Source organism: Anastrepha ludens, chromosome 6 (genome assembly GCF_028408465.1).
Source record: "Anastrepha ludens isolate Willacy chromosome 6, idAnaLude1.1, whole genome shotgun sequence".
NCBI lineage: Eukaryota > Metazoa > Arthropoda > Insecta > Diptera > Tephritidae > Anastrepha > Anastrepha ludens.
In genome coordinates this window covers 79,623,284-79,648,605 of record NC_071502.1, presented here as the reverse complement: position 1 = coordinate 79,648,605, position 25,322 = coordinate 79,623,284, and the positions used below count along the sequence as shown (strand labels likewise).

Here is a 25,322-nt window from a genome sequence, read left to right as displayed (position 1 = left end):
GTCTTTTCCAAGATTTGGCGTATTGTGAATATTTGGTCGATGGTAGACTTTCCAGGTGTGAAGCCACACTGATAAGGTCCAATCAGTTGGTTGACGGTGGGCTTCAGCCTTTCACACAATACGCTCGCTAGAACCTTATAGGCGATATTTAGAAGACTAATCCCGCGGTAATTGGCACAAATTGCAGGATCGCCCTTCTTATGGATTGGGCAGAGCACACTTAAATTCCAATCGGCAGGCATGCTTTCATCCGACCATATTTTGCATAGGAGCTGATGCATGCACCTTACCAGCTCCTCGCCGCCATGGTTGAATAGCTCAGCCGGCAGTCCGTCGACATCAACATCCACTGCTAGGAAAATCGTATGCAAATATATAATTGATTTAAAAGCGTTTTCAGCTAATTTTTAACTTAGTTTTTTATTTGAAGTTTGTTTGTGTTTCTTGGTTTTGAATTTATCAGTCAACATGTTTTACTAAAATCTCAATTCGGGTTACGAATCGCGTGTTAAATGTAAAAATTAAGGATACTAATCTAACTATGTGCATATACTCGTATGTAAACTGTTTTTAACCAACGAAATGTTACTGGCAATGGAATCAACACTTTACGTGGACACAAAATACAATTTAATTTAAACGAAAAATAAACAGGACAATTTTACCAAATTCTGGCTTTAACTGTTTCAAATTACTTTATCAAATTTTAAAAAAGACATATAAACTTACATACATAATATACATAGATACATAATCTTACAAACTATAATAATAGACTCTGAAATTTTCTATTTGAATTTATATTATTTACAGTTAAATTTATTAATTCAATTTATCTGAATTTTTGTTGAATGCGAAACGCCAATCCAAATTTTAATTGCATTGCCCCCAGCGCAGTTTTTGAATATTTATGAGAATAAATATTCTTTGTGTGTTTAAAATTAGAAGATTTGAGAATTTATACTATGAATTATTTCCGATTTATTTTTGAAATGTTAAAAATACATTGTAGGGTTTTTGTCGATTTTTGAATAAACTTTCATGAAAATAGAACTAAATTTAACATTTACTGGTTCGTCAGGAGTCTAAATGTTCCATCTGAAATCCTCTCTGTTATTGTATGTTTTTTTATTATTTTGTGGTAAGTGTCAGTCTTTTAAAATTGAACTTAGTTTGTGGCGAATTTTCAAAATTAAAAAAAAAAAATTTTTAAATATTTATTACAATAAAGTAAAAGCTACAAACAAAAATTTAACATCTGTACTCATGTAAGTACATACATATGTAAGTATGTATGCACATGCCCACAAGGACTTTACAACGCCGCAGTACTTATATTTGATTTGAGGTAGAATTGTTGTAAATATGTATATTCACTTAGTTGGTAACTATACTTACTTATATATTCTACATACTTGAGCGACTTTATTATTAATTTAAGAAAAAATACTAAATTAAAAGTAGACATCTAAATAGTGCAGCAGATTTTTTTTAGCTTAATTACTAGTCTGTGGATATTTTTATAAACAAATCACTGGCATACAACGTTCAAAGATTACAAATTGATTTGAGTGTAGTTTTGAAAACTATTTTTTTTTTGTTTTTGAAAATTCTCTTTAAGCACTAAACACAAATATGACAATTAATAGCTTCTAAAGTTTACTAATGGCATTTCATTTTGCACAACGCCTCGCCTAAGAAGGCTTTATGTGTGTAATTTTCTTATTTTAAATTCATTACATTTATCGAGGACAACCGTTTATTTCAGCATTTGTTTAGGAAATCCACTTTTGAGGCATGCAATAGAATAATACAGAACTGTTTTTGAAGCAGTTATCCACCTAAATTCAAAGACAAGAAAGTGCAATCACGTCCCATTTCTCTAACTGAACTCGGCTAGGCGAATCCAGCACACAAAAAGCCAATTCGACCAGATTACAATCTATTTAGAGCCAATTAGTTTTAATTAAGACAAATTCCCTATCGTGTTTTGTTAACGGGACGGGCCCGATACTGCGCCGAAGAACATATAAAACAACAAGGTTCAGTTGCCAGCCCGTTCCACTAACAAAACTCGGCTAGGAGAAATCATCACCTAAACAAACACCTATTGCAGCGAGTGTTTAATGCGTTTCCACCGCAGCTTATTCTTGGGTTTGCTGTCTCTAGCGAGTTTAAGCGCAAAATCCAGCCAAAAGGCTTGTCATATCCCATACAAATATTACAACTCAAATCCATTTCAAACTTTCTCAGCTCACTGTATGCAATTTAAAATAAAATGGCAGTGTTCATTTACTTGACATTTTCTCTTTTGTCATTGTATTCTTAAGGAAATCTGACAACAATGTTTTGCGAGTTGTCCAATAGCGAGACAATTTAATTGACTGCAGGTGTCTAAAATTTAGATATGATTTTTTAATTATATGTCGTTGCGTCACTAGTTATTACTTCAAAATAAAATTACAAAGTCAGCATACAAATTTCCATTTTATGCACCATTTTAGAATTGCAGCAGATCGCACTTCAAAATAAAAAATTTAAATACACGATTTACAGTTTAAATATAATTTTCATCAAACACCCAATGGAAACATTTGGCTATCTCTGAAACACAAAATCTGCATACCCATGCCTTGGTCTTTAGTGGAGTCGTATTATAACAGTAGGTGTAATTCATGTACTAAAACTCGCGCACAAAATTCAACATCACAAAATCTATCATAGTTAAATCCAATTCGTTAGATTTTAGTACTTAAGTTGCACCTTCTTTTTTAGACGTTCTCTGCCAATTAGTTCTGAACTGATTGGAATTAATTCTAATGTGATTTTGGGTGGTGAAATTTTCTAGATGAGTTTTGTTAGACAAACCGGCCGGGATTGCATCTTCTTGTCTTGTTATGTTTTTGCTAATGGTTCGTTCATCCACCACAGAGTTGGGTTTTTCGATGCAATTGTACTTTTTCCATACAATACCACTAATGAAAGTACTTAAGTACAACGGATACAGTTTTGATAAATAATGCATTATTTTTGTATTGCAATGGTAGAATTTAACATATTTTTTCAATGATTCAGTCCCCTCTATAGTAAAAACAAAAGATTTTATTAAAGCCAATATGAAAATGGAAATTAGAAAGCGGTGAAACTAGTTTAGAAAACGTTACCGTGGACTAAAAGCTTTTTGGCAGACAACTGGTGTCATTCTAATTTTAAATTCATTACTGAAAACGTAAACGATACCGTGGTTATTATCCTTTGTGTTTTCTTATGCTTATTTTTATATAAAAACAAAAACTAATTTTCAAATGAAGATATTAATTAATCACAAAAACAAAAATGAGTACAATTTTATTACAAAAAATATAATTTTTAAGAGGATTTGTTACAATTTCGAAAATTCCATACTCAACCCTGATCTATCATAACTCGAGCCCAACATTCACCCAACTAAAAACCTATTGGTTCCGGATTTGTACCTTTTAGAACTAATTAATATTTTGAATGGGGAATGTTGTTTGCAAATTTTGGTGTTGGGATGGGTCTGTTTTTGACGTTCTGTGGTTGTCTCCTCTCTCTTCTAGAAGTTCGCTGTTCTGCATGCACATATGCACAATTTTTCAACCGAACTGCGATTTTGAGTGAAATTTTCTTTAATTTCTCCAGATTCTGCATTTCCGCTTTCCGGACTTTCATCCCTTCTTCAGTCTTGTGTAAGCTTTCTTCTTTTAAAGATATAAACGGTGGTGAGTTTTGTCTCTACGTTAGCACACGCATCAAAGTGGCATTTCATTTTTTTTTTGTGGGGTGAACAAATGATCATTATGTTCTACATAAAAATGTCTGAGCCGAGGTTAATTTTACGTCCTATACTCACTTCTTTGTTTGTTTCATTCTAAATCTAATTTTACACTTTTAGTACTACATATCTAACGTGTAGCATCTCAGTTTTATTTATAAAAGTCTACTTTTAGGCACAGGGTGATTCCGACAACAGTAGCTTCCTTTTTATTTTCTTTCTTTTTCCTTTTGAACGAAACGCAAATGCATTTTTAAGGAATATCTGGCTTTCAGTTTTTTAATAAACCCATTCGTATTCCGTAAAAACATAATTCTTGCTATTTAACTAAATTACGCCAACAAAAAAAAAATGTATATATATATATTTAAAACATATTTACTAGGTTCACGAAAAAGTTTAACTTGTGTAATTCTCTACTACGTTCCGCATATTTTGCTGTTCCTTACATACGTTAAAAACATTTGGGAACTCACTTAAAGCTTCTTTTAGTACTGCCCATTGCTCCATCCACTTATTGCACTATTGCAGTAACGTATATGTGTACATTATATAAGATCATAATTTTATCATAACTAGCTTACTTAAGAAGTTATTAAAGTTATGCTATGCTATGTTATGTCAATTCCCCATTTCTCTGCAGCCTTGTTCATGCATTGCATGGTTTGTATGGCAGACAGTCAACGGGTCAGAAACAATGATTCGTAACAAGTATCGGTTGCGTAGTGCCACGCCATGGATAGCATTAATCAGTCGGTGCGTCCATCGTCGATACTAATGACCTCGCGTTTTATAGTTGTCATTGTTGTTGCTGCTTCTAATGTGGAGTTTGATTCGTTGTTGTACTCATCAACGCTGTTGTTGTCCGCAATCGTCAGACCGTTACTGTTCCGACTTGAGCTTCGACTTCGATGGTTGTTCGGGCTATTGGCTGCAGGTGCTACAGCCACTGATGCTGCAGTGGCGAGTTTAATAACTCCTGTGCTGCATTCGACTGCTGCTGGAATTGTTGCCGCGCGTGGTGAGGGTGGCGAGTATGAGGGTGAACGCGTGCGTCGTTGTAATGCTTCCTCTTGCGGCGATATACAACGCCTGCGTGACACAGATAAGTCTTCAACATGGCCAGTAGTCTCTTCAACTTCGCGGGAGTGTTGTCGATTTCTCCGATTGTGTTCGCGAGCCCTTTCGCAGTTCTCCCGCTCTTGTCCGCGCTCAAACTCGTGCGCACGTCTCCTATCGTGTGCTTGCTCTCTTTCGTGGTCACGCTCATATTCTCGTTCGCGGTCACTCTCAGTTGCCATTTCTTGTTCATTTTCCAATTCATTTTCCAACCTGTGACGTTCATTTCTGTGGGCACCATCACGTTCAATGGCGTGTTCTCGATCGTGATCTAGTCCACGTTCCATCGCAAAATCTGACTCACTTACGCGCCCATACTTCCTACCGTAATTAGGTGGACTGGGAGAACGCACGGCATTAGGCCCATTGGGACCTGGGCTTGTTGAAATACGATTGGCGGCAGCGTGTGCAGCCGCCGCCAGCAACAGTGCGCCCCGTCCTGCAATGTCTCCACCTCGACTCTCCAAGGCCTGTTGCAGTAATGCGTGATCTAATAACGAATGCGGCAGCTGAGGAGGAATGTGATGGTGCTCAGCACGATGGTGATCTTTAGGTTCACGCTCATCGTTGCGTCCGTCATGCATAGACGACATTAATGGCTCAGCGCCATAGCCGTGTGGGTACGGAAAAGCGGTGGACGACTCTACGTTACTAGGACTACGTTTCATGGTGCGATTCATTGGCCGTCCCGTGGTTATTCCTAATTTCTTAACTTTGTCGTACAGTGTGCGAGACGGAACACCGAACTTGCGTGAGGCTTGCAGCGCACTCATACCTTCCCGCACACACTGAATAGCTGACATAATGTCGCTGCGTGTGTATTGCTTATAGCGTTTCCATTCCGGTTTCTGATTCGCATTGGAACTAAACCCTCCGCCTGCATAATTGCCCTTTGCATCGTAACCATCGTCATCGAAAGATCGATCAGTGTAGGGTGAATGCGGTTCATCAGGATATTTCTGTAAGGGAAGTAGAATTATAAAAAATAAATAAAGGACATTTGTTGCTTTTTTACCTATTGCTCAAATAAAAGGAGTTTATAGGATATCAACATTTTATAGTATAACTAATAGGTTTGAGTGTTAAGTTCTCCATGGAACCTACTGACCTTATCGCTGTTGTAGTCGGCGCCGTTGAAGTGATGACCGTGATTGTTATTATGTCCTGTCAATGATCCAGTATGAGGCGAGTTTTTGTCGACATTTGATTTTTCTGATTTAGTTGCGCCAGACAATGAGAAAGACATTGGTTGGGATGAGTCGGCGGGATTGGCTTGAGCCAAGACATTACGTAAAATAGGGGTGTCACGGTTCATTAGCATTGAGGTCATCGACGAAAGCTTCTTACGCTTTAGCGGATTATCCGGCACAGAATCGTAGACAGAGCCCAACAGGCTTACTGCTGCTGACGGCGATAATGGCCATTGGCCACGTTCGGCATTTGATGGCTGAGATTGTGAATGAGTGGGTGTCTGTGGTGTATTCGAGGACTTAGATTGTCCTGCGCTCTCGGTGCCAGCAGACCCACCACTATTGGAGGGGCCAGGAGATTTGGAATATAAATTTGAGTATGGGGACTTATAGTTAACGTATGGTGGCGAGGAGGTGCTGGAAGTTGCAGCCGATGGCGATATGTTTGAGGACGTTGAGATCACGGATGATGAGTTCTTTTGTGGTGGCATTGGTAAATCGACGCCATGATCTTTAGCACCATTGTGCTCACCGCTTGGTAGGCTCTGGGCGGATGTTGAACTAGCCGTCATGGCATAAGGCGCTGTTAGAGATGACGCGCTAGTAGCCGCATATGGATAACCATGGCTTGACCGTCCCGCATGCTCTTCGCTCAGTTTGTTAAACTTCTCCTTCAGATCGGCCATATCGAAAAGTCCTTTCACCTCTAGCTCTTCGGCAATACGCATTATAGTGGGTATTTGGCTCTGTGTTACATTCACTTCACCGGTGTACATGTAATCAAGCAGTGCGCGCATTTCGAATGCTTTCACACCGGGAAAAATAATGCTGCAATGATCCATTGGTACATCCTGCAATATGGCCTGGAAATATGGCGAATTGGCGGCTAACACTACCCTGTGCGCTTTAAATTGCACTTGGTCGTCGACAACAATCGTACAGTCCACATAGCTCTCAACCTTTATAAGCGCATCGAGAATTTCGACCAGGTTAGATTTATGATTATTCCAACGTAAACAATATGTTTGACCCTCAATTGTGGGCGGTAATGGGGGGTAGGGGCCACCCATGGCTGTGTATGTTGTGACTGCAGTGACAGCGGTCGTTTGTGGGCTGCAATCGGTGCTGGTAATGCTGCTTGAAGTCGGAGGTGCTGTTGTCCGGGGCAATATTGTTGATGACGGCGGCGACAGAATGTTATGCGGCCTCGGCGTGATGCCTGCAATGGCGTATGGTATGAGACTCTGAAATGTCGTACTTAGCAATGATGCCGGCAAAAGCGAAGATGATAATGATGGAAGGGTGATTTCAGGATTATATGCGGATGAGAAAGCAAAATTGGGATCGATGGCGGATGATGAAGGCGATGAGGATGTAGATGAATTATAGGTGAGATTTTTGCGAATTTTGAGAGCCAGTTTAAAGCTTTGCAATTGATTAGTGGACCTGTGAAGAGCACACACGAAAAATACATAAAATAGCCATTTGAAACTGTTATATGGTACGAATGTAGTTGATAAAGAAATTGTTTAAACGTTGATATTGCGAATATTTCTTGAAAAATTGAACTGAATTTTATTCAAATTTGAAATTTTCTACATCATTGCGAATATAATCCAGGTTGGCTTCAATTTTCATAATGGAAACAAACTGTAACAAGTGCGCAAATTGCAAAGTTTATTCGAGTCTACTTGAAATTAATATTTTTTCTAATAAATTTGTATATACACATACATACATACATATGCGTACACAGCAATATTTATTGCTTCTAATTTCATGTAGCCGCTTCTAATGCCTTCCAGGTTATTGGTGATAAATTACATACATACATACATATGCATGTTAGTATGTATTACTCTCCATATAAAAAAGGGAGAATATAAAAAAATTATAAAACTGATACTTTTGCAAAATATTTCGGAATAATATTAAGATTTACGTTAGCTCCAAAAATAGAGTTTTTTTAATAACAAATTTAGTTTTTTAATTAAAACAAATTAAGTTTTTCAACAATAGAGTTTTTTTTTTAATAAAAAGAAATCATTTTTAAAATATTTTTTTACAAAAAATCACCTAGTTGATAGAGGTGATATTTTAAGACTTTCAGCAAAATATTTGTTTATCTTAATAATATATACATATATGTACGTATGTATATGCCTTGACTAGGGTATTGAGTCAGGATACTCGTATACAGTAATATTTATAATTTAAAGCCCAAAATATGAGTTGTCTACCTTATTTTTGCAAATCCAAAGCAAGTTCAATAGTCATGATTTAACAAACGCATAATACGTGTACATATGTGTGTATATATTTAATAGTAATTACACAGATTAAGACAAATTGTAAAATAAAGCTTGGACAAATTAAAATTTTCATTTGTTTATATGTCAAATATCATAGATATGTGTGTATGTATATAAATATTTGACTTATTAAAAAATGTATGATGTGTTTGTTGTTTTACTTGCTGTATTAAGTTTTTTTTTATGTTTTATACACTCAAAAAATGGTGGTGGAAATGAGAGCCATCAAAGTGTATGTAAGCCCATATATGTATATATATATGTACATATATACCTTTATGTGTACTAATTTTTGCTAAAAAGTACTGCTTTTTTGGGGGTGGACATTTTTAATTCTCTCTTTCCTTGGCTGGTATAATTTTTTATTTATGCATACACACATAACTTTGTGCATACATACACACATACACACATATGTATACGACTATACACATTAACCTGAATAATAGTTTGCCTGCATTTGCATGTCGATTTCAAAATAGTTATCTGAAACTCCTAAAATGGCGCGACTTCCGCTGTCTGTTTGGTGGTACTCGTGCAAGATGTTTCTGTTTCAATTATTTTTTTTAATATTTGATTTTTCCCCTCTGCTAAAGGTTTGGTTACGCGCATCTTCGCGTGTGTATGTGCGAGCATATAACTTGTCCAATGCAACATGTGTGTATATGTGCTTGGCAGTTTCAAGTAGTCTCCAAATGGTGGCAACTGACAAAGAGCACCATATGTGACATTAAGATACCAAAAGCAAGAACTAAATTTGTAAGATACTCTAACGTTAAAGTACAGTTTACACTTGATAATGCTCTCACTTTTTCCATGCATGTACTCGTACATACATATCTACATATGGTTGTTCATATACCATACGTATAATGTACTAATGGCCACGAAAATAGGCACATATATTACGGTATTGAATCTTTTTAAACTGATTTACAGTTTTCAGATGATTTCCCGAAAATTGTTTCTTTTTTTCATTTGTATAAGCAACTGACATGCATTTTTACTGAGCAATAATTGCATTCAAAATGTTGATCTAATAAATGTTGTACTGAGCACAAGAAGCTGTGAAGATCTATTGAAGTTACATTTTTTGGTGGAAGACAATTTTTATTACATATATATTATATATATTACATATTTATATACATATATACCAACTTAAGTGCTGAATTTTTTGGAATCAGGTTTCTGAACATTCTCTGCGCTAATTTGTTTAACTTTTTTCAATGAAAACAACTAAGAAATTCTAAATGTGGTTCGAACCAAGCCTTTTACAGGCTGCGAACATTTTAGTAAAAAGAGTTTCGAAATCATAAAAAAAATAGTAGGAGCATGTGCATTGGTAAATGGGAGCAAATAACAAGAGCAGATAATTCAACCAGTGGGCTATGCACAAAAAAGTAAGCTCATAAGTGAAGTTTTAAAGGCTACAAGCCAAAATAAAGAGAAAATAGTATGAGTGTGTATTATGCTAATGCTTTAAAAGGTATATATCCAATGTTAGTTGTTAAGCCAAAAAATGAACAAAAAATAAAAAATACACAAACTGTTGTAAGGACTAGGCTTGATATTCAAGGAACTACATATTAGTTGGAATTTTGCAGTGGCTTATTTTAAAAATTTTGTAAGCCGTTGGAGCTCCTTATATCTGCTGGCAGTTCGTTGTACTTTGTTTAGAAGGCCGGGTCGATTTGTGGGGAGGCAAAAAAATCGTCCATTGCTCTGTGAAAATCATATTCTAGGGATCAAAATAAGAAACTTTGCCCAAGGAACCATACCTCTAAAACAAATTCTGATGTCCCCCAATTTGGGCCGAACTTTTTAGTTTCTTTGCTCATGTAAAGGCGATAAATTGTGATATTTTGAAATGATTGTATGGGGAATCCCCCAGGGGAGTTCCAGGGGGTGTGCCACTGGCATGGGTGGATCGGCCGTCCAAAGTTAGTGGGGGTCGGTCATACATTTGGACTCGATTGGAGCACTTGAAATAGGTCAAAGTACGATTTTTCGTTCCACCCAAATTGGGGGACATCAGAATTCGTTTTAGAGGTAATGTTTCTTCGGCAAAGTTTCTTATTTTGATCCCTTGAATACGATTTTCACAGAGCAATGAGCGATTTTTAAATCGACCCGCCTTATTGTTTAGCCTTTATAGGGCAACTCCTGCTGTAGATTTTCAATACAGAAGTTTAAAATTATACCTAATTCTTATACCTCACATTGACCGGATTTATGCTCAAACAGACAACGCCCACACTTCAACTTCTTAGTACAGGTGTTTAGGTTGTGGTTGAAACTCAAACTCTTATAGCATATTTTTATATTCTGATCATCAAGTGATATTTATTTTTGCATGCTTTAACGCTTCAGAGTATTTCTCATGGTCAATGCCAATAATTGCATTAAAAGTGCATCTTGAGCTATTATTATTATTAAGTTTGTATATTTACGAAATTCATTTTGTTATTTTTTGTATCGTAACTATTTCAATATCACTATATTCCTCACTCATAGATGACTTTAATTTCTGATTAAACGATTTTGGGTTCACTGATTTCATGCAACCTTCAAATTTAACTTATTCTGCAAAGTATGACATTTTTAATATTATTCTTTTCAGAAATGTCGTTTGCCCTAACAACAATCGATCCATATTTGCCTTTCGCCCTATTAATTTTCATATAAGCATCAATTTCTATAAATTGATTTTTCTTATACCAACTTTTACTTAGATCTCGGTTTGACAATAATTCGTGGGGCACCTTTCAAAGTAATTGCATAAGACACCTTATTTTTTCCTAATTTTTATTCTGTTCCCCAACTTTTTTTGCTTCCTGTATTATCTCCTCTCTTTGTTTTGACAGGCTTTCAGTAGATTTCACTAAATACTCTTTATTAACCGAGCGCAATTTTTCTACCCTCCTAATTAGATCGTCTTTCTCCTTATTTGCTTTCTTAATCTCTTTGCGCCATTGCTTGCCAATAAAGCAATGATCTCCTTATTGTGATTGCTTATTAGCTTCTCTATTACTATTATCTGTTCGCGAATTTGTATTTTGTTGATATTTGATATAGAGAGCATCTGCTTAAGTGCATCATCCACATTAGATATGTTCGTAACACAATCGTCACACATAAATTTCAAAAAGGGGCAATTCACTAACCTTGCAGGCAGTATTCATCTCTATCTTCACACGCTTGTGTTTTATGATAAACTCTCCCACACCCACCCGCATAGTGAATACCAGTTTCCCCTCGTATGCCCTTTCGGCACCTGTGACACTCTCCCATTACTCCCAGTTGCTGTAAGCTAAGTTTGCCGTTTTGTTTATTTCCGCAACTACTATTTACGTATGAATGTATACTTATGTCTTTATTTGTTTCGAATTATTTACTTTAAGAGTTGTTATAACCAGTTATTTTTAATATTTAACAATATTAATATTTTGCGTCCTTTCGCTTTATTAGCGTATCCAATTGTGCTAATACGTAATTTCGCAGTAGATATAAAATGTACATATGTATGTAAGTATTTTTTATTGCTTTTCAAGAGCGATGTCCGTTGACTTTAATAATCAATTACGTTAAATCATTCTTAGCATTTTGGTTTATATAACATGTATGTATGTTATATAACCATACGTCTATATCCATCTCTCCATCCTTTCTGCTGTTACATACAAAAGTTATGTTTATGTGCTCGTGGGTATAACAAATAAAATTTATGAAATTATTCAATAAACAAATTAGATTAAAAAAAAATAATAATAATAATCTTTATCCGAGTGAAAAGAAAAAATATGAAAATAAGTTCGAGCATCTGACGCGACAGTATCCTATGACATCCATTAGGCCGGAAAAAGCAATATCAAATGGTATTTTGTTAGAGTTCATTTTAAGTTCGATTCTAGCACGTGTAATAGGGGCATTAGTACCAATTTTTCTAACATAAGGTTAGGAACCATTTCCCTATAGCGCTCACCATTAATAGCAATGTTGGCTCCACCTGCAGTTTTGAAAAAGCTTGCCCCAATGTTGCTTTTCCCATGTCAACCGATCAATAACTTTTTTTAAATGTAACGGGCACAGGAGATCTTCTGCTTGAGGAATGTTCTTACTCCATATACATCAATTCTGCTCGCCCACATACTAGTCCGGGAGCCAGGGGTCATTTTGACCTCATCATTTCATGCCGACTGATTTTAATACTAAAGGCAGACGCCATCCAATGGATGGCGAAACCAACCGTCACCTGGTTCAGTAGCGGTGGGTACGTGCGTGGGATGCTGCGAAACGTGTTGAAAAAAACTTTTTAACAACTCATTTAATACCGGCTGAGTTTTTTTTTTGTATTGTTGACATTTAGTAAAATAAAATGAATAGTCAGCTGCGCCGTAGAGGGGGGAAAATACGTCAGCTGAATAGGTGAACTTGTAAAATAAATTAAAAAGTAAAACTACTTATGCCGATTGAATTTTTTTACATAATTTTGGAAACATATGAAAATATAATAATGATGGTCCGCTGCGTTTATAGTGGTGGGAAGATCGTCAGCCGAAGCAAGAATGTATCATAGCGTTCAACTGACGTATATTATTATAAATGAGTCGGTAGACATTTTTTTTCGACACGTTTCGTACCCTCCCACAATCACACCTACCGCGGGTACGCCCGCTGATGTCCACTTTCGTTATTCATGAAAGCTAAATCATAAGTATAGTCAAGAATTTAACGGTATAAAAACGCAGTGTAAAATCGACCCCTGGCTCTCGGACTATACCAGCGAAAGCTGATTTAGTGGTAAAAAGTCAGTCAACTTCATATTGGCACCAGACGGATTAAAGCGAATTCATAGTTATAAGGAGCCGCTGATCTGTTTTTTTTTCTTTCGATTTGGTGGTTTGAATTTTAAACTGATCTGGTTTTTTTTCTTTCGATTTGGTGGTTTGAATTTCAAACTGATCTGTTTTTTTTTGGGGTTTCGTTTGTTTGTTTATATTCTCAATTAAATTTGCACAATCAAATCTCTAAATTGGAAAAACAAAATACAAGCAAATTTTATTTTTATGCTGTTGTTATCTATTATTTTGTTTCGATACGCCCTGACTTGGATATTTAAAGACTATTCAGCGGCCGAGTAGCCGAAAGGGTTGGTGCGTGACGGAGGGACCTACATATGTACATCCTAATAAAGGGTCTTTCAAAAGACGCATGCATATATACATATATATCAAATGACTGGGTCGAAGAAGTTAATTTAGTTCGGCAAGAATACAAAAATCACACACTGTGCAGAAAACATTTATGTATGTAACGCAAAAATGTTTTTGAGGATCGGTCGATGGCGAACCAGTGGCGACACAAATCAGTAGGAACAACTTTTTAAAAGACATTGGTCTTACTAAACGTGTGTGGGTAAGATATGCATCAACGAATAACAAAAAAATATATCGATGAAACGCATTTGCGGTGAAAGGCCTTATTGTCGTGGAAACACATACCTACAAATGTGCGAAACCTATTCATTTTCTTAGCACGCCAGGAATATCCAATACTCACTTTCATATACTCGTAAATGGAATATAAAGGCAAACAATTGTAAGTTGAGCTCTATCTAAGCGATCTTATCAAACAAACAATAAGTAAATAAAGATCCAAGAGCGCGAGCTGATATTGAAACGTTCAGCCTGATCGACGAAGGAAGCAAGTGCGATTGAAATTTGAGAAATTGCATGTAATATGCATCGCTAGTATTTCGCAATAACTTGACAAACAATGCTGAATATTCCTTTTTCTAACATATCGAATTGAGGAGCTTCAAACCGAAAGGAAATAAGGGGGGAAAAATAAAACGTAAAAAATTGAATGCATAAAAGCAAAAACAAAAATTATAAGGATACGAAAAAAATCTATTTCGTATACAATTTTCCACTTCGGAAATTATTGGCACAATTGTTTTGAGCGTTAACCATTCGAATTTTTCATTTTGATTTCCCTTTTATTTCCTTTGCGATTTTCACCTTTTTCTTTTGACAAGAATTGTGCGTGTGCGTGTGCGAGGAAATAATTGATGGAGGGTGCAAATAAAGAAAAGACGAACGCCAGTATATTGATGAAAAATGTACGCAATGAAATGAACGCAAAAACAAAAACAACTTTTGCACATGCAGATAAATGCAGACAAATGCAGACAAACGCAGCCAAACAATAGGTGCGCAGTCAGGTTGTCAGGCTGTCAGTTTATCAGGTTGACTGCTTTAAGGGATCCTTTCAAAAATTTGTAAGATCTCTTTTGTTTAAGAACGCAATTTTTTTATTGTTTGCGCTATTGGTATTTTTTGCGCAATAAAATGCAGTAGCGGGTAGACATTCTTATGACGTTAGTGACCTGCTGGGATAGTTTTCGTATTGCGCATGCGTAAAGGTCGATGTTTTACAGCCTAGCGGGCGCAGAAGAAACGATCTGTGATCAAATCGGATTAACTTTTGCGTGTTGCTGAGCGAATTAGGTTGTGAGATTTTAAGAATTGAAACAATAAGACGTATTATAAATGTTAACACTTTCAAGCGATTAGGTGCGCTTCAATGTGCTATTAGTCGCACCATGTTTGACGTTATGATTAAAAAAAGGCTATACGCAGAGAGTAGTTCCTTGAACTGTTTTAAATTTAGAACAAAAATGTAATGTTGTTATTTTTGTTATTATAATTATAATTATTCCAGACTGATAGATTACAAGATTGCGACAACCATGAGAGTAATTCTGGCTGTGACGTAACAATAAATAAAGCAAGTGCATGACGCTAGCGGAGAAACTCGCTCGTGAATAACACCCACATTTTGTCGGTTTGGCAGTTCTCAATTCCGCAAAATTGTTTTACTGTGAACAACCTTTCTGATTAACTTCCGCTAGTTTGGTAATACCCTTTCACAGCAACTACGACAGCCGTTTGAAAAGTCCGTGCAAAGTCTGAGAGAGGGTACTGCTGGCGCATATCGAGGTTATGTTTAGTTAGCAGCATATCTCGAAAGAACACACACCAAGTTTCAGCCAGCTCGGCATTTGTTTGAATCGAGGAAGTTGAGTGAAAAAACGGGAAATTTGCAGTCCTTTTCCATCACGGCAACGCACCAGCTTACGCCTTAGCAGTTGTGGTCGCAAAATTAATTGAAATAGGGTTCTGACTCATTTCACATTCCTCTATTCTCCAAGCTTGGCTCCCTCGGACTACTATTTGTTCCCCAATTTCAAGAAATGGCTAACAGCAAAAATATTGTATTCAAAGAAGGAGGTGATTGCAGAAAGGAAGTACTATTTTTCAGGCTTGGACAAATTCTATTATTCGGAAAGGATGAACAAACTAGAACAGCGTTGGACAAACTGCAATCGGTTCTACGTTACCGGAATGACCTGGATTTATATCCGGGCAAGGACTGTCACTCCCGTAGCATTCCACGTATGGGAATGTTTATGATGCTACAACAACAAACAAAACTCCCACTAAAACTTACTCATCTAAGAACTAAAACTCGAACTCCTACCACCCACGCGTTTGCCCCGCATCCGACACTACGATAGCATTACTTCAGATAAGGAGGCGCCCTATGTGAGCCGCTGGAATGTTCTCTCTAAGATGGGGCGTTTATTTAGGCTGTTTTTAACAGACAACTTCTGTTCCTTGCTTCGCGTCCTTAACTGGAGGTAATTGCCCCGATGATGTTGCTCGGCCCAATGTTCTCTACTCTGTACTGCACATTTCTTCGCGAGGCGGCGAAGTGTTCACACACAAAGAATTTATGGTGCGCACATCTCCACAGTATAGGCAGCATGGAGATTCCACTCTGCCCATTCTCTAGAGATATTTGCGGAAGTAACTGTGGCCCGTGAAGAATTGCGTGAGTTTGAAGTCAACGTCCCCATGAGGTCGTTTCAGCCATAGCTCTAAGTCGGCTGTCAAAAGTTTAGTCCACCGTCCTTTGATGCTCTCGTTCACTGTTGTGAAAGCCTGCCACGCGATTATTGTTATCATGGTTTCATCACCTGCGGTATTTGTCACGTGGGTGCCAAGACTTTTGTGCGTCGACTGTTTACTTAATGACTTCGTTTTGGCCTCGTTCACCAGTAGACCCATTCGCTTCGCTTCTTTATCGATGAAATTTCGGTTTTTGCGACTATGATTATACTGGACACACTTTTCTAGCATTATGTTCAAAAAGTCCCGCTCTCTGAAACCTCATTGGTGTCAAACGATTACTTCTTTTTCTTCTACTTTTTTTTGCAGAATACTTCCATCTCAAAGTTCGCTAGTGTCTTATTTTTTTTGATGTTTTATTTACGATAAGGGTACCTAAAAAAATATATACCCAAAAAAATTTAAATTTTAATAATCCTATCCTCGTGTATATATATAGATATATGTATGTAGGCGCGTACACCCTTTTTGGGTGTTTGGCCGAGCTCCTCCTGCTATTTGTGACGTGCGTCTTGATGTTGGTCCACAAATGGAATCCTCATGTATGTAGTTATATTATTATAAGCAAATCTGTTCTTAGATAAGCTGATTTCTTCTTTCATTCGCCTTACAAGTGTGGTGTGTACCTATTTTGATTTTGATTTGCTTTTGCGTGTTTAGCTTTCAAATCAAACAAAACAAAAACCAAACACATGCAAACATTAACTTATACTCGTATATTTATATTACTTTTTTCCCTCTCTTCGAAAATGCACCGTGTCTTAATTAGGACAGAAAGTTAGTGTTCGTTGTTTGTTTTTAATGTGTAGGACCGTTAAAATTGACGAAGATTAAATTAATAAGATTGTGTGAGAGGGAAAGCCTCACCTTATCGAATTGCGGTGCAAGTGATTTTTCCCTTGGCTATGTGCCAAGGAGAAGTTCTCTTATATTTTAAGGAGCAATCATTAGAATGTTCCAGAAAATGATCGTCACAACAAAAAAAAAAAAAAAAAATACTATTCTCAGAGAGAAAAGAAGAGAAGCCGCCAGATGTACTGAGGAATTATAGTAATGTAATTTCGCTGGTGTGAAGATCACTATTATATGGGGAAATTATGCCCAGTAAGAAAGGTTTGGCTCTGTTTGAAAGCTTTAAAAATATCAGCTACGCCTTTGGTTGCTTTCAATGTATGTACTTATAGTTTTTGCACTCACTAGGCCGAGAAAAGCTCAATCAACAAAACACAGTTGCGGAGCATTTGTTGGTGCTTGTTGAATGTGATTTTAGTTTCCGGTTTATAAGCTTTATTGCTGCTGCTACACAAGTGTACATATGTATAATGTATATGTATAGGGTATAACAGATAGTGAGTAAACTTGATCGCCAAAGACCGCTATTAACAGCAGAGCAAAGCTTTTCGCACTGAGTTACGGGCTATGAAAAAAATCTGCAAACTGTAATTTATACATACACATGTACTTATATGCACACTTGCTTTAATACTTTACCTATAAATGTATGTGTTTACCATACCACGCATAATTTATTGTAGTCTCAGTGGGCCGATATGTATTGCATCGTGATTATTTATGCGCCTCAGGCACATTTAGCCCTTCAACGTTCCTTAAATGATATGCTGTTTTATTCAGACAAACATTTCTTCAGTTCCCTGAAGAGACTATTTGGTTTAAATTTGTATTTTTGCTAATGCGTTTACCAACACTACTATTTGAAAGTAATAATGCTGAAATAACTACAGGTTCATATCTCGACATTTAAATTTTTGTAGCGCTTAGCGGTTTGTAAGGCGAAAACGGCTAAGCAGTTTGTAAGCAGTTTTTAGTTTTCTTTGACCATCATCTAAAATGGGCTACATATGGTTTACAAAAGTAAGTAATTTAATTATCTACAACGTATTAAAGTAATTAACGTATCGTGTGTTTTTTAGCTGCATATTGAACTATCGATATCGATAACTGAGAATTTAAGTTCTCAAGCTCTTAAAAAACACCCGATTTTATCACAATTCGGTGGATCGCGGAAAACATTGTATCCCGAAGAAGTGCCATTTGGTATAAAGTCTGATAAGTGAAGTAGTAAGTTTATTTATATAAAAAAATATAAAAAATAAAGTACACAAAAATTAAAAATTTCCTCCGCAAAAATGATATCTTATGCGCTTAAACACCAAGGCTCATCTGAAACACAGTGCCATAAAAAAATGTATGGACGTCTCTTGTGAAACGCATAGGAAGGACCAAGAATGATCGTGTAATCTGGTTTCACTATCCGGCGCGCAATTGTGATAGTAATTTCGACCACCACGTCATAGGGTATTCGGAAGAGAATTATGCCAATTCACCTCACACACATTTTTACGCTCTTCCAATCAGTAGTTGTACAGACGGTAGCAAAGTAGTACAATATATACTTATGTATATTTGCTGCGTTGATTTTTTCTTATAAATATCAATAACATAATCTCAGAGCCGTTTAACGATCTGATGTTAGCCACACACGGTCTGAATTCTGCCTACCGTAGTAAGTCCTACCAGAGCCACTCCAACAGCAACAATTACCAAAATTAAAGATGAGCTAAAATTGCCATGGGGAGGAAATGCGTTCAGAAGATGTTTGTTCATATGATGAAGTGGCCAACACAATAAGCAGGTCATTTAGGCTATTAGAACTTGTAGACTGATATGAAGAAAGTCGTTTAGAAATAAAAACTACAAATAATACAGGTTGGTGGGAAGTAATTCAAGGGCGTGAAAGATGTCGGTGCCTTGTCGACTCCATGAAGAACAGATGTATGGCAGCCATAAAAATAAAGGAATGCAACTACATAAGTACTATTTCACTTTTATTTTTGCTGTAATTGTCTACAAATAGAAAAAATTCAATTACTGCTGTTTTTTGCTCTATCATTTTATTTTACCCTCAATATCATGCAAAGCAAATAGTTTTGCATACGAAAACTGCTATTTAAGTTGTGATAACAAATTTATGAACTAAAAAATACTGATTTTGCAAACTAAAAATGTGTGTCAACATTTCTGGATACATGGCGGGAGCACTACTATTAAACTGCTCGCAACTATAGGTATGTGGCTATATGTAAGATACAATTTAATTGGTTTAAACGGTTCTTTGATACCTTCCCTTGCCACAATGTGCACTTTCAGTTTAATGGTGCATGATTCGCCAAAGATTAATTAATAAGTTTCTTCTTTGAAAAATCCAAAGTATTGAAACGGGAAAATTTTAAAGATGAACTGATGTAGAGTTTGTACTCAACATAGTTAATTAACTTGTAAAAAGTGTATATAAGAGAAAGGATGTTTGTTATTATTGTTGTTGCAGCATAAAAATTCACCATACATGTACGGGAAATGTTGCTGGAGTGACAGTCCTTGGTCGTCCCGGTAACGTAGAACGAACTGGAATGGGATTTTTCTAAATTTCCTTAATTGAGAGTAGCGTTATATACCAGATGACGCCTAGTTCCATGTACGGATTTCATAATGAGAACACTTTATGAATAAGTTGCATATGAATGAAATTGCAATCAATTAAAAAAACTGAATTTTTTAAAACTGAGCAACTTTACATGTGTGTCGGTTACTTTGTGGTTCACTTGGGAGCTCAACGTATGACGATAAATGATATACAACTTATTAAATATAAATGTATGTGTATGCATGTATATAAGCTCATGTAAATATCCCCATGTATACATACATATGCAAGTGCAAGTGTATATTTGCAAATTTTTACGCTGCTCAATTTGGCAGGTAATTTTGTCGGAAGCGCAAAAGCGCAATGAATCCATGATGGTCTACATGAGTAGGTGGGTGGGTGGATGGGTGGTTTTCGAATACACCATGTTTGGGGTGGTTGAAATTGTAAAAGAGAGTATTCCGCATTAGATGATTGCGCGGTGGTGGGTAATCATTCAAAGAGGGGGCGTGAAACAACGAGTGAAAAATGTACTACGTAGCGGAGTTTTTGTTTTGTTTTGATGTTGTTGGTTAAATTCAGAGGAGTTAATTGAAAAAATATTTATTTATGCAAATGTATATGTATGTATGTGTGTATACCTTTTTTCTGTTTTTGACTTTAAGGTTTTTGCACTTTAAAAAAAGAAGAAGAAACAAGTAAATAGTTTTTCGAAATCGAATGTCACTGTAACCCATTTCGCATAAAATTTCATTTTGAATTAATTAAAAAAAAATGGCACTTCTCACAATACCTGAGCGCAGGTGTATATTTTCTTTGGCGATACAGTGTTCCAAATTTCAATACCCATCTATATTTTAAATTTTAAATTCGCCACAATTATTTTTTTGTCTTTTTTGCATTTGTTATTAGCACAACCACAGTCAGTTCAATTCATTTGTATGTATTTACAAACATAAATATATGTGCATATACACATAGGTGTATTCACACTTAAGCACTCATGTCAGCCGATTTCGACCACCAATGAACATAAAGCCACGTATAAATATATATATAAATATGCTAAATGCATATGTATGTATGTATATCGTTCAATATCGTCGAAAATTCGCATTTGTAAAACTCCAAAAATCAGTAAAATTTTTCAGATATTAATAAATACTGGGCGGTATTAAAATATGTACAATAACAGTTTTGCTCACTTTAAAAATATAGTGTGTTTCTTCTGCGTCTGTACACTGCAATTTTCCTTCAACGCAATCGTACGAAATTGATCTAGTTCGTTGTTTTTGCAGTATATGTTTTTGTAGCGTTTAATAATTTTTATTTTTGTTTTTTTTTTTTTTTTTTTTTGTTTTTTTTTTTTTTATGTCACAGAAATCTTATAGTCTAATTATAAATGTATGCGGAATTTTTGTTTTTCCCAATTTTTTGATTTTTCTGCGACACGTTGCGTTGTTGCAGATCCGAGTGCTCAAACTTGAATAAAACTGCGCTGTCGGTGCACGCGGCAAGTCAATCCAAATTTTTCATACATTGCTTAGTTTCCCCGCTCTCAGTGTGACACACACCCTTCCCTTGAACCACACAAGCAAATAAGACAAGCAGCGTATTATTTCAGAAATGCGGCGCCTCAGCATTGCCCCTTCGAGAAGCAGGCCATAAAAAACATCACACTCGCAACACTGCAGGAGAAATGGAAGAAAACTGAGGCATTATTCGAAATTAAACAGCAACACAAAACGAAAAACTCACTGACCCACGCTCGCACACGCACACTTTAAGGGCTAATAAACTCTTTGCGTGAATGTGTGCCACTTGTGTGTGTTGGTGGAGGTGGCCCTTGGACGATATGAATGCAAGGATTGAGAGGAGCACACAATTTTTTGCGTGCGCAGTATGAAGAGGGGAAATTTTATGCTACTATACTGTTATAAAGCAACAACAGTAGCTGCAGCAAAAACAACATATTTATTATTGCCTACTCTCCTCATCAATTTTCTGCAGCGCAGTGCATTGCACAGACTTTCCCCTTATCGCTCGCATACTGCTTTAATCGTGCTCTTCAACACAACCATACCAATATCATTTGCCAATATCCCTTTCCCCTCACCAACATGAGTGCACGATATAACAGTTTAAAGGTTTTATTGCACACTGCGATGCATTGACACTTGTGTTCAGAGACGCTGCACATTTGCACGTGAGTGTGAGAGAGTGGAAAAATGCGTGCGCCGCTATACTCAATACCAGCGACAGCGATCGTTGGCATTGGCAAAAGAAAAGCAGCAACAACAAGAAATATAGGAATATGAAAAAATGCACAGAAAGGTTGATTTGTTTTTTATTTTGTATATTGCTACGATGCCATCGGAATGCATAGGAACAGAGTGAGCGAATGAGCGAGTTCGCGACTTGTGCGAGTAGACGATCGTCACATGGCCACATACGAGTTTCGAGTTGCTGCCGCTGCACTTGTATTGTTGTTGTTAAATTAATATTATTTCTTATTGTGTTATATGCACTTTTTAGCGGCTTCAAAGGGTACGTGTGTGTACGAAAAAGAGATGTTTGCGATCGCCATCGCGTTTTTCACATTCGCGTTCGGCGCTGCATGAACTGAGTTAAATGCATGTATGTGTATGTGTGTTCTTGTGTATGTTTCTATGTTTGAACTTGCATGCATACATATATATGTATGGGAATAATATGTTTAAATGCTTGCTTGTGAGCATTTACAACTCCTATACCTTTTAACTTCTTTAAATTGGATATCCTATGGCTGAAAATGAAATTGAAACGAAAACTGTGTTTTTGCAAAGTTAAAAAATGTTTAATTCTAGTACTTGAATTTTGATATATGTACATATGTATGTGTATATATACATATTTATTTAGAGGAAGGTATACGGCGGCCGCCGTAGCCGAATCAGTTGGTGCGTGACTACCATTTGGAATTCAGAGAGAGAATGTGGGTTCGAATCTCGGTGAAAGACCAAATGAAAAGTTTTTTCTAATAGCGGTCGCTATTCATCAGGAAATGGCAAACCTTCGTGTGTAATTCTGCCATGAAAAAGCTCCTCATAAAAAAAATCTGCCGTTCGGAGTTGGCTTGAAACTGTAGGTCCCTCCATTTGTGGAGCAACATCAAGACGCACACCACAAATAGGAATAGGAGCTCAGCCAAACACCCAAAAAGGGTGTACGCACCAATTATATATATAAATATATATATATATACGTGATAGTAGTTTGCTATATACCACTTTCTTCAGGTCGTGCTGATTTTTTGCTTACTGTTAGAAAGAAAATTACCATTGCCCATAAGTGAAAACCCACTCTGATAATATTCTGCATATAGGGATATATGCATTGTATATCTATATGTATGTTTGAGTTGTGGCATTGCAAAACGGAGAAAGGGCAAAGGAAATGGGTTGAAGGAAAATTTACATAAACCAACTTTCGGAAAGAGCGGTTTTTATGCAAATTTGCATTAAGGAAACTTATTACATTGTATGCTGAGGGTAGCCGTTAATTTAACGGTCCATATTCGATATTTGTGCAATATTTTACCTGTTGTTTTCAGTTAGGAATCCACGTACTGGCATCTTTTAATTTATACAAAGCTGCTATACGAAAGTGTGTGAGTGTGTGAGTATATACCTAAACATATACATATGCCTTTTCAGGCGTGTATCAATGCTGCTAATTCTAAATTCAGAAAGTCCAATCAAAAATTGATTCTCTCCGAGTTTAATACAAAAGAATAAATTAAAAATTAGAATAAAATTATTGGATTAAGAAATTGATTTCTCCTCTTTTACCAATGATGGTATGAGCATATGAATCGTGGTAGAACCGGCGTAACATTCATACATACAGGCACGCACACAGCCACTTGAATGTACATATGTACATATGGATGTACGCATATTATATATGTAAATTTATGATTGCTTTGCCTTTCTTCCACGCTTTATTTTTCTCTTGAAGCATTCGATTCACAGCAAAAGATTATTGCATTGGCATTTTCATTATTTCCATTTCCAACAGGGAAGGGTAGAGGGAGCATAGAATGCCAAATCTAGTCAGAATTGGTTAAGAGTTCGATGCTAGTGACTTTGACGAAATTAGGTTAGTAATTAATGATGAATTGTTGTTGTTGTAGCAACATAAAAAACAGGTAATGGTGTCCAGTAACAGTCCTTGATCGGATATGAATTCGGGACGTTGCAGTAACGTAGAACCGACTGTCGCGAAAATGCATATCGCTTTAGGCCACCGCACGAGAGAGAAACAAAGAAAGCGAATGAAAGCGATGGCAAGGGGGAGGCGCTTTCAGAAACCTACATAATGCAGCTTTTGAGGTTTTCAATTTTATTCCAACTAGTAAACTGAACTCGCTTTCAAAAATGTATAACGCAATGGATAAATGGATAACGAAATTCGCGATAAGTTTTGGCGAATAATCCACATAAACTGCAAAAAATCTATAAAGTTAAAAAAAATAAACCACACAATCTCACCATTCGAATATCTTTTGCTTTGAACTCATACATACGTATTGACTCGTGCATGTGTGTAAATTTATTGCACTTCCACTTCATTATTAGTATATTTTTTTATTACTCGTATCCAAGAACTTCTGCATTTCTAGGCGTCTCGCAAAGTCAATTGAAGGCTTTGCTTTTCGAGCAGCATTAGTTTCACTGACATATCAATTCATCATGCCACAAATTTAAGCCGGTTTCGTTGCTCAGAATTCGTATGTTCAAACGTCAGCTGGTAAGACAAGTATATAAATATGTATGTATGGTATATACAAGCAGAGGTCAATGCGAAGAAAACTATGTGCAATAAAATTTTAGGTTTTAATGTAAAATTCACCATTTGTGCTGCACGGAGTACGTACTTATGTACATATGTATGTGGTAGTGCGCATATTAGGGGGGGCCCTAAATATTTTATAGCAGATTTATAAAAAAATGCAGTTTACCCATACGAATGCGATAGGAAATATTAATTGAAAAAAAAGCAACTAAAAATAATTGTCTAAATTTTTTGGATAAAATTTAGAGAGTAGCATCAAGATAATTTTTTTTTTGTTTTGTGCCATCCTAATGTGCACATGTTTGTATATGCATTCATTCGCATATGTGCATCGTGTGCACAAGAGGGGTTTCGGCGGCATTCTGTTCTTCTAAAAATGGATAGCAGATCTCAAAAAGGAAACTGAAATTTAGAGTTTTACAAATAAATTTGGCAACATATGCTGTATGCATGCATGAATGCATGAGTGTGTGTAATAAGTGTGTGCAACTAAATTGGTTTTTGTAATTATATGCTCATGTGTGTGAAATGCATTTGCAACAGGCCTGACATTATGTCTGCACGCATACACACAAGCATACATACACAGTTTTCATTTGCATTCTTTTTCAGCTTAACCCTTTGCCGTCCAGTCTCTCTACACTTATCGAT

General features: G+C 36.4%; 1 protein-coding gene across 1 annotated transcript; it reads right to left on the bottom strand.

Moving 5' to 3' along the window:
• Positions 1-709: 709 nt before the first annotated feature.
• On the bottom strand, positions 710-21,359 carry LOC128867328 (uncharacterized). The gene is made up of 3 exons (XM_054108447.1): positions 21,041-21,359; positions 6,024-7,551; positions 710-5,874 (listed from the first exon to the last, which is right to left on the bottom strand). The coding sequence occupies exons 2-3, from the start codon at positions 7,173-7,175 to the stop codon at positions 4,546-4,548; spliced, it is 2,481 nt and encodes an 826-aa protein (XP_053964422.1). The 5' UTR covers positions 7,176-7,551; positions 21,041-21,359; the 3' UTR covers positions 710-4,545.
• Between the last annotated feature and the right edge of the window lie 3,963 nt (positions 21,360-25,322).